Source organism: Fundulus heteroclitus, unplaced genomic scaffold (assembly GCF_011125445.2).
Source record: "Fundulus heteroclitus isolate FHET01 unplaced genomic scaffold, MU-UCD_Fhet_4.1 scaffold_445, whole genome shotgun sequence".
NCBI classification, from domain to species: domain Eukaryota; kingdom Metazoa; phylum Chordata; class Actinopteri; order Cyprinodontiformes; family Fundulidae; genus Fundulus; species Fundulus heteroclitus.
This window is the reverse complement of record NW_023396863.1, coordinates 1-10,543: the sequence shown is the minus strand read 5'-3', so window position 1 is coordinate 10,543 and position 10,543 is coordinate 1. Positions and strand designations below refer to the sequence as shown.

Genomic DNA, 10,543 nt, shown 5'->3' with positions numbered 1-10,543 from the left:
ATTTCACGACTTTTCTTCTTATTTTTTTCTTATAAATAATACAAAATAAGAACTGCCTTTTGTTTTTTTTAAGCTTGCACGGAAACGAATTGTTAATTAATATTATTTTATAAACAAAAATAATGAGATATTTCATGTAACACTGTGGATTTGTTTAAAGACACACTGACGTAAGATCCGCGCGAGCTGGTCTCGTGACAGGCTAGCAGTTATCGTTTTCGATCACCTGACATTCTTTTTTCTACAATAATAATACACAAATCAGTAAATGAGTTGACTTTTGTTAAAAAATAACTCCGACTTCTACCTAAGCGATATGTTGTCTCGGCTTCTGAAGGAGCACCAAGCGAAGCAAAATGAGCGGAAGGAACTGCAAGGTGGGGAATCTTCTGGATCACTGCGATGCTAGCACAGGCTAAAAACAAATCTCTTGAATGCCATTAATGCCGATTGTATGCATTGTTCTTTCTTGCACAGAGAAACGCAGACGTGAAGCGATCACTGCTGCCACATGTCTAACTGAAGCCCTGGTTGATCACCTGAACGTAGGGTATGAAAAAAAATGAAAACACAATCTATCATATTTGTGTTCATACTTTTGTTGAACTAGTAGTTTTTGTAGCTTTAAACAGTAACTTAGTTATTGTTAATGACATCGGTAGAATGTATTTGACTTGAATGTTGATCAGTTTGAGGACTGTCCAAATTAGAAGTTCCTGTCTTGCCTAAAATCACAAAAATGAATTAAATTGCTGACTGTAATAGGTACTATATATCTTTCTTCTTCCGTTATTTTATCCTAAAATTATTAACTTGGATAAACAGTTGACAGTATTCATTGCCAAAATTAGAACAGTATGGGAAATTAACTACAGTCTCAAAAGACAAAATAGGGTTAGTGACATTATTGTTATAGTTTGCTCTGTGTACGTGTAGAGACACCTTTTTATTTTGGTGCATTTGAAATATTAGGAAATTGTGATTGCAGTGCTAAGCAGTGGCGACTTATCAATAGTGGGCGCTTGGGCGCCCCTCCCTATCAAGTTTTCTAGAAAAACATGCATTGGCACAGTAAACAAAGTTACGAAATGAGAACCAGTCTCCGCCAATTATTATTTTGGGGATCGCAGGTTGAAAAGTTTGGGAAGCCCTGAGCAAAATGTTCAAATGTGAAACTTAAGTCAATAATAATGTGGTGCACACTGTTGTTGCCATGATTGTTGCAAAATGGTATCAGAATCTGATTTATTGGTCAAGTAAGTGTGCACAAACAACAGCTTGGACTTCAGTTTCATACATGTACATACATGAAGTATGAATGCATAAACCTTAGAGGAAATAAAATTTCAAAAAAGCTGCAATATGTACAAGTAAGTCCCAAAATAGTTTAAAATTGTGTTAAGTGTGATATTTGTTGCCAGTCATTTCAGAAAGTGACACCATTATTTTATATAGATTCATCACACATAGAGTAAAATATTTAAGCCATTATTTCTTGTAATTTTGATTGTTATGGCTTACAGGTAAAGAACACCCAAGAATATGGAATTTGAAAATGTCACTTCACCGGTTGGCAAAACAGTAGACCAGACAATAAATTCAAAACCAGCTGCTCAAGCCTTTCATAACCACAGATGTCAGGGCAACATGCCTGTAGTCATTTAGAATAGAACAGATAAATAGAAATAACGTGCACTGTCCCACGGTGGGGAAACTCTGGTGTATCAGCATGCAGCAAAGTAAAAGGCAAACGGAAGCATTCAGATATATGCAAAGGTATAAGATAAGATAATATAGACTTTATTGATCTCACAGTGGAGAAATTCACATGTCACATCGGCTCAATAATCAAAAGAAGGTGCCAAAGGGAGGAAAAGGTGCGTGAGGTGCGTCCTGAACAGTGCGTCGACATATATACAGTGGATCGGGAAAAAAGACATTTGCTGTCTGTTCTCGAACAGGAATTTGTATTGTTTGCAGTTACTACGTAGGCGTCAGTAAAGCTTTATCCTATGGATTTCTGGCCACCACCTACCCTTTCCCATGAGCCAGTGAAATGTAACAATGTGTTCCTGGCTGCAAATAATTGATCAAACATACAGTTCAAACACGAATAATCCTGTTACCGTTGTGAATGAAGGGAAGAGATCAAGACAATCAGCTTATAGAATTAGCTTATAGAGAGCAGAACTTAAGGACTCCTGTTGCTCTGGTTCTGTATGAGAAAGATTAGGGCTTTTAGTACTTTTGGGACATGGTTAGAATTTTAGCAGCCACGTATTCAGCACAAGGACATTCTCAACTCCCCTTACATGACTCAGTGGCAATCTGATATCAAATAATAATGCTAGGAAACTAATTATTGTGCCTTCTTTCTCTTTAGCGTTGCTCAGGCGTACGTAAACCAACGCAAACTAGACCATGAGGTTAAGACACTCCAAGTTCAGGCGAGCCAGTTCTCCAAGCAAACTGCCCAGTGGATCAGCATGGTGGAGGGATTCAATCAGGCATTAAAGGTAAGATATACTGCACTAAATTTGTGAACTGCACCAAATGTTTATTTCATAACAAATTTTTAATTGCCAATTTGTGCATTTAACTTTGCACTGGCTGCCTGCTGCTCCTAAAAAATAAAAAAAATAAAAAACAGTGTCGGCAGACATTTAGTAAAAGTAGAATTTGTTGCGTTATGTCTGAAAAGAAAAATAAATAAAAAACCTACCCATTGGAGCTTCATGATTGAATAAATATATGCAGTTTAAATATATTTCCAATTTTAACTCAAATATCCGTGCTTGAAAGTGGAAAATAGGGAGAATGGTTTGAATTTTGAGATCTCACCACCCCAGTCCAAAATCCAAGATGGCTACTTTCCACATAAGACTTAGCCAGCCTGAAAAATGTTTTATTTGGCCTCCTGACGTTTTTTTTTATATAAATATTTCTCTTAACCCTATAACCACAAATGTATATTTTTAAAAATAATATTTCTGAGATCTCTACCTCTTGAACAAAGTCAGTATTTTTCTGAACATACAGTTTACAACATAAAACTGAATGTATTTTACACACCCTATATAAAAATGCTGAAAACAGGTGGAAAATGTATTTTTTGTCTCAATTACCATATAAAAGAATATCTGAAAGCTTGACATTTTTTATTTTAATTTTAATTTTATTTTTTGAAGCAACCAAAAAATAGTATCTTTTTTTAAAAAAAGTTAAGTTTTCTCACAGTTACCTGAATCAGGCTTCAAAGGGTCAACATACTGAAGAAAAAAAATTGTTATTGGCATGCATTACCAATAGTAGCATAGTAGAACTGGAAGATTGAAGAACATTTTCTTCACTGCCCTTGATGCTATTATATAGTTAACTTGTTTAAAGTCTACAATAATGGCTACCAGAGGGGGTAGTTGTACCATTTTTATAAACCTGGCTCTGAACAGTGTTTAGTCTCAGGTTTGCTATTTGATTGATTTGCATATTTAATAAGATGGTTTCAGCACTATTTTGGAAAATAACATCGAGCACTCAATGTCCAAGCTCAGCTCAACATAAATGATCCTGAGAAGGTTAGTCAAGGTGAAAAGATGCCTGCAAATGGGGAACATTTGTCTAACTTAAGACAAATAAAAGTATGTTACTTAGAAAAATAAAATACAATTCTTATTTTTAATTGAAACATTAGGAAATTTCCTCTTTTGCATTGTGTAATTATGAAAGTATTATGAAAGAGAAATGTGTTCATGACTTCTATATCACAGTCGTATAAGGTACATGCCGGATTGCAATTCCCTTTCGGAGTTCATGTTATGTAGTCAAATCATCAGGTAGGTGGAGGGGACTTTAAGCTGCTTTAGGCGTCCAGTTTGTTTAGAAGTTAAACACGGTGACAAATATGAACTTTCTCGTGCGTGTTCTCTCTGAAACAGGAGATTGGAGATGTTGAGAACTGGGCCCGCAGCATCGAGATGGACATGAGGACAATCGCCACCGCCCTGGAGTATGTACACAAGGGGCAGCCCCAGTCTACCTGCTCGTAAACATCATAGCGTGCTTCTACAGCACATTTACAACGGAATGTATACGTATGTGTAATATAGGCCGGGTTTAGACGCACCCGTCCGAGTGGACTGAAGTGGACTTTTCTCAGACAAATATCATTTGTCTGTCGCATCTGATGATGTAGTTCAGACACGTTTGCCTGGTGTTGTTTCTTTTTTGATCACCAGAGTTGGAAGGAGGGTGCAAAGTGATGCCGAAGATCCATCATAAATGCGTTTTATGAGGTTATTTCTGTGTTCTGTTTAGGTTATGTTTTGGGAGGGGTATATATTAAAAAATATTTAATGGACAGAAAGTTTGACCGCTCACAATAAAACACGTTGTGAATTATTTTTAAAGTATCTCTTAAATTAAAAGTACATATTTGCTTTTGCATCTCCTCTATCCTGTATGCACATCCACTGACAGAGGGATGCACTGTTTCATTTTTTGCCAATGTACATTTTTGAAATAAAGTTTGATAAAATGAATTTTGTTTCTTATTGAACAAGTTAAGATAAGTAGACTGTTATAATAAATAACAAATGAACAATAAGAGCTTGAGTCGTATTTTTCTTTATTCTTTCTAACAATAACTACAGCGTGGTGGAAAGCTGTAAGGAAAAAAAAAAACAATTGCTGTGAAGAATTGAAAAGTCTTTAATCGCTTCACCCATGGTTATATTGTGCTTGTTCAAGAAGTGGAGTTTGGATATTTCTTGACAAAGTTTTGCAACTACAGCGACTTGACAATCACTGGAATGTGTGACGTAAAAGTTATGTCACGGTGCAACCGGGTGCAGTGTACACTCACATAATTACAACACTATTTGGTAACTAATTAAGGCTTTTAATCCAGTACACAAGTCCCAGCCTTCAAGCTTTTTTATGTTTTAATTATTCTTTTGTTGGTTTTTGTTAGTTACATATCATTGTCATTAAACTAATTGTAACAAATGTACCCTTTCTGTGACTGAGGCTGCAGCTGTGAAACAAATCATAGATAATTATTGTCTGTTTCATTCATATTTTACCAATTTGTATGACTTGACTCTGTCTGTTGTATAAAAGAAATATTACAAGAATTTGTACTGATTCTTCAAAAGTCTGGAATCTCATTCTAGATTATGATAATTTTCCAAGATTTAATAATCTAAAAAAAAATGAGTTTCCAAACTTCAGTTGTAACGTTACCTAACAGATCAAAATTTGATTGTGACATCAAATGTTTTGGCATCTTTTGGTCATTGTTTTTTTTATATAAAGTTATTGCTTGATCCCTAAATGCACACATATTGCACAAAACAAGCCATTTCAATGCTGTTTGGATATAGAGGCCCTCGATTAGGTATAAATCAAGGGCCTCTAGATCTAGAATAGTTGCCAAGCAAATCATTTATATATTTTTTTTGTCTACTTGTAAAACTCAAATAAGGAAATATATCACAGATAAACTGTGATTTTAGGAAACTGTATCAGATGTATAATAGTCAAGTCCAGATTTAAAATATTATAGATTTAGAAAAATAGACTGTATCTAAATTTGGACAGACGTTGAAAAAGCCAGGAAACAGTTCTTTACCACAATCAGAATCCAACGTATCAGTTAGATGTTTCAGGATTTTGGGAGTAGTCACACAAAGAAACTTAATTAGATCAGTTTTTTTTTTTTTTTGCAGTCAAATATGAACATTAGAAGAAATGCTATGAAATAAAAAATGTGAGCCTTGAAAAGCATGGGCTGTGGAGAATAAATTGGTATGAACCTTGTGAAGCAGCATGTACCATTTTCAGTAGCTCTATACTGTGGGTGTGGAGCATCTGAAATGGATCTGAAACGTTTACACAGCCTTGTCAAATTGCACATTTAATGTAAAAAAAAAAATAGAAATTTGACAATAATCATTTCAAAACTTTAATGTGACATTTGCTCACCAAATCAGTTGAAAAGCAAGCAAAAAATGTTGGAGGAAAAAAACCTGGTTCCTTAGATGTGCACTTGTATAATGGTCTATGAAATCCTGAAGACCCCAAAGCGCTTCACACTACATTCGGTGATTCACACGGTGGTGAAGGTGGTGGTGAGCCACATTGTAACCACAGCTGCCCTGGAGCAGCCAGACAGAAGCGGAGCTGCCACACAATTGGCGGCCCTGGGCCCTCTGACTACCCGCAGCAGGCAAAGTGGGTGAAATGTTTTGCCCAAGGACACAACTACTGAGATGGACAAAGCAGGGTTCAGAGTCCAAGCATATATTCAAATCAGCCACAAAATAGTTTAGCCAGAAAAAAAATTGAAGCTTTGGTATTGCCTGGCTGAGTCCAGAACACAGCACAGTGTTCAATGTTCAATATTGAATCCTCTTTCTGAATCAAGAGGGCGTTAACAAGATATTAGTTCAAAGGTGAATGCAACCAGGTTTTTGGAGCTTTTTAAATTTATTTTCAGTTGAATTTCACAGGGGATATGTAACTATTTATTGAGTTGGATCAAGCATTTTGTCCAAATGTAACTATTTATTGAGTTGTTGAACGGATTGAGCCCCTGAAACCATACCATGGCAGAGAAATTTGGGTTGTGGGTTTGTCATAACTTTTGATACAATCCTGAATCATGTAAACCCAATTGTGAGAACAGCTATAGCCCTTAAAAAAACCCTGTGTTCTAAACTAAAAATAGTGCTCAGAAACCCAAGTGTACATGGAGAAAATTCTTTAGGGTTTAGTTTTCCAGCTCTGCTCTCCCCTCATTTTTCCTTTAAAACAATTGCAAAATAGTTACGGATTGAGGATTACTAATAGCGAACATGTCTTAGGGGATAAGCCTCGGGGATAAAGCTTCTCTTTGACCAGTCCCTCTGAGCTGAAGCAGAGGAATATTCAGAAAGGGAAAGGGAAGGGGACCGACAGTAGGGATCCATCATTACCCAGAAACTAAACAAGGTAGGAATACCGTTTTCAATTGTCTGGATTCTCTCACCTCTCAATTATTGCATTAAATTAATAATTTATTTATTTTTGTTTGTGCATGCTGCGGTCTGAGGTCACCGAAGGCTTACAGAGTACAATGAGTGCATGACATAAAAGTGTATTATTTTTGCATAGAATAGAATAGAATAGAATAGAATAGAATAGATGTACTTTAGTAACCCCAGACTGCGGGATTTGTTTGTTGCAGCAGCAGGCATAGAAAATATATAGAGAAAAGCCTCTAAATACTGTACAGTAAAGCACAGAAAATATCAAAAAGCAAAGGATACTGGTGGGGGAAACAATATCCCCAGATGTTAAAATTAGAATTTAATATAAAAAAGTCAGGTAATAACATGTTGAATTTCCTCCAGCTGGAAAAAATAAACAAAAAAATTGCAGTGATTTTTAGGAATAAACTGTTTTGTCCTTATGTTCATATATAGTAATTATCAACAGGTATTGTGTTTTTGATGGCTACAGCTAGCTAAGTTTGTTTAATGTTGTATTACTTACTGACAAATTTATTGGCTTTCTACTGTGAGTCAAGCAGCTTTATCATGAATAGTCAAAATACACCTAAAAATAAACTGAGTCTTTAAATTGGGTCTCGCTCCATTACAAATGCCTCTGTTTCTTCTGTAAGCGTATTATCCAAATTATTTCTCATGTGCCCGAAGCAAAATGAGAAATCTGTTCTGCATTAAAAGCGGGTCTTACAACTCAGGGTCTTAGTGAACAAAGTGCTTGTATTCAGTGGCTGTCAAGAATGTTCCACTATAATGTTAGGAAATCCAATAGGGATTTGGCTAAATGGCATATCAGATGATTTTCATTATGTTTGTGCTAACATTTTATTATTTTTTTTTCCTTTTGAAATTTTGCCCAGAATGTTTTTCGAGCAGTTCGGAGGCAAACAACAAACCCCTGAAGGCAGCATGGATACACGTTATATATACGAACTTTTAGGGTAAGAAATAACGATGCAAAACAAAATATTTTACGGTTTCAATTTAGACCTAAGAGCAAATCCCAAGTTTTGTTGATAATACCACAACATTCTGTTTCCTTCAGCGAAAATGCCTGGTACTACATTGCAGCTTCCTTGGCCTTGCTGTGGATTCTCGTGTGGCTGTACAGAGACAGCCTGGAGATAGAGAACGTCTCTGACAAGTATGTCTTCGTGACCGGCTGCGACACAGGGTTTGGGAACCTCCTGTGCAAGAAGCTCGACCGTAGGGGTTTCCGCGTTCTGGCCGGCTGCCTCACAGAGAAGGGGGCTGATGATCTGAAAAGAGCGTCGGGTCCTCATCTTAAGACGATCCTGCTGGACGTGACCAGTCAGGACAGCATCCAGACTGCCATGGAGTGGACCAAGAAGGAGGTCGGTGATAGAGGTGAGATTAAACCACACCATAAATATATGAGCCAGTTGTAAAATATCTTTAACTTTGTAACTTTTACTTTCTTTTTAGGACTTTGGGGTGTTGTGAACAACGCCGGACGTTCCTTACCCATGGGTCCTTCGGAGTGGATGAAAGTGGAGGATTTCCACAGCACCCTGAAAGTGAACATGAATGGAGTCATTGCCATGACCATGACCTTCCTGCCCCTCATCAAAAAGGCCCGTGGACGTATCGTAAATGTGGCGTCTGTCCTCGGCAGGGTGGCTGCGAATGGTGGCGGGTACTGCATCTCCAAGTTTGCTGTGGAGAGTTTCTCTGACTGCCTTAGGTAAACTGATAAATAAGAATAGATTATACAAAACGTCAATTCACTAATTGTGTTTATTATACAACTTGTCCTGTGATGTCACCCGGGAGAGAAACATTTTGACCAGACTTTTTTTTAGCTTGGACCACAAGCTCGCTGAAATGGACAACTCGGAATGAGCGATGTATAGATTTATTGCATGAATGATTGGATTTTGTCTCATGAAAAATGTAACACCGTTTCGAGAGCACTTAAGGTCAAGTCAAGTGTATTTGTAAGGCACATTTCAGGAGCAAAGTGCCTTACAACTCAAACGTCTATGAAGAAGGTTTGTACAGTGCCCTTTCCTCTTTACGGTATTGTTCTTCTAGCTTACAGGTGATTTGGTTGTAATTAAATAATGGGAAATATCAGATATCTTAGGGTCCTTACACTCAGAGAATGGACTTTAAAATGCTTCTGTTAATCTATAAAACACTGACCGGCTTAGCACCAAAATACATTAAAGACCCATCGTTGCTGTATTGACCCTCCAAACAACTCAGATCTTCTAGTTCTGGTCTACTCTGCACACCCAGAACCAGAACCAAACATGGAAAAGCAGCATTTAGTTCTGATGCTCCACAAATCTGGAACAAGCCTCCAGAAAGCTACAAATCAGCCGAAACACTGAGTTCCTTTAAATCAAGGTTGAAAACTTTCTTTCGGGCCATAATAACAGGAACATTGACCAACATATTTGATGAGTATTGATGTTTTCACCTGGTACAGTTTAATGTGTGTTACCGGTCTCACAACCGGTGACCGTTTCAACGTGTTTGTGAGGTTTTTATGTTTTCATGATGTTAGAACTGAACTTGCAGCATGTGACGCTTCGTTGTAGGTTACCGGTCTGTGTGACTCCCCCTTTTTTTTTTTCAGGAGAGATATAAACTACTTTGGAATCAAAGTGTGCATCATCGAGCCGGGGTTTTTCAAGACAGCTGTGACCAGCCTGGATCCCATCGAGAGGGAGCTGCACCGTCTCTGGAACCAGCTCAGCCCCGAAGTCAAAGCAAGCTACGGAGAAAAGTACCTGGATAATTGTAAGCATGGCAGACTATCAGAGAAAGAAAGGGTTTCATAACAAGCTCCCATCAGCAAAGTGTATTAAAACGTGTCTTTTCAGTAGCTGTTGTTGAAATGTGAAATATGGCTCGCTGCCCTCAGCGGTGCGATGTTTTGGATGGCACAAGTGATCAAATTGAAAAAGTTATCTGTTAATTGCTTTCTCAAGTTTTCTATTGCATGTCCCCTTAATACAAAGTCGGCTTCCCGTGTATTTTGCCTGTGTAAGCATTATGAACAAAATAAAGCCTTACACTGTGGGAGATTAATGGCACCACAGCTTCCACTTTGGTGCTAAATCAAAGAGATGTAAAGAATTTGGACTGCATTTTATCACCTCCAGTTCAACATCTAAACTAGTAAGATTAATCAAACCCAGACTGAATAGTTCTGCACTGCGCTGCACACAGATTCTTTAAAACACTGTCTGAGGTTTATGAAATCTTGAATCTGTTTGTAACACTAGAATAAAAGAACAAATGTGAGATGTTCTGAACTTAATAGGCTATCATGTAGGGTTAGAATAGAAACCTAATGAATGTTTTTCTCCAATATTTATTTTTTTCTCCAGACATTAAGATTCAGCGTCTGATCATGAATGCTGTGTGTGACTCAGACCTCACCAAGGTGACCAGCTGCATGGAGCACGCTCTGACCGCGGCTCACCCGCGCACTCGATACAGCGCCGGCTGGGATGCCAAGCTGC

At 37.5% G+C, this 10,543-nt stretch overlaps 2 protein-coding genes across 2 annotated transcripts; both read left to right on the top strand.

The window, feature by feature from the left end:
* The first annotated feature begins 176 nt into the window (after positions 1-176).
* Positions 177-4,603, top strand: LOC105915215 (biogenesis of lysosomal organelles complex-1, subunit 1). Its single transcript, XM_012849245.3, has 4 exons — positions 177-377; positions 478-550; positions 2,384-2,516; positions 3,936-4,603. The coding sequence occupies exons 1-4, from the start codon at positions 317-319 to the stop codon at positions 4,044-4,046; spliced, it is 378 nt and encodes a 125-aa protein (XP_012704699.1). The 5' UTR covers positions 177-316; the 3' UTR covers positions 4,047-4,603.
* A 2,325-nt stretch (positions 4,604-6,928) lies between these two features.
* LOC118560537 (retinol dehydrogenase 7-like) lies at positions 6,929-10,539 on the top strand (the record flags this gene model as incomplete). The annotated part of the gene is made up of 6 exons (XM_036131615.1): positions 6,929-6,990; positions 7,907-7,987; positions 8,092-8,414; positions 8,493-8,751; positions 9,652-9,815; positions 10,409-10,539. Coding segments are annotated over exons 2-6 (957 nt in total), but the record flags the coding sequence as incomplete, so codon positions are not given.
* Positions 10,540-10,543: the final 4 nt, after the last annotated feature.

Excerpts from the sequence above, each read along its gene's own strand:
- LOC105915215 (XM_012849245.3), top strand. The coding sequence starts at position 317 with ATGTTGTCTCGGCTTCTGAAGGAGCACCAAGCGAAGCAAAATGAGCGG. Across the intron at positions 551-2,383 it reads GTTGATCACCTGAACGTAGG|CGTTGCTCAGGCGTACGTAA; the intron begins GTATGAAAAAAA and ends CTTTCTCTTTAG. Across the intron at positions 2,517-3,935 it reads GATTCAATCAGGCATTAAAG|GAGATTGGAGATGTTGAGAA; the intron begins GTAAGATATACT and ends TCTCTGAAACAG.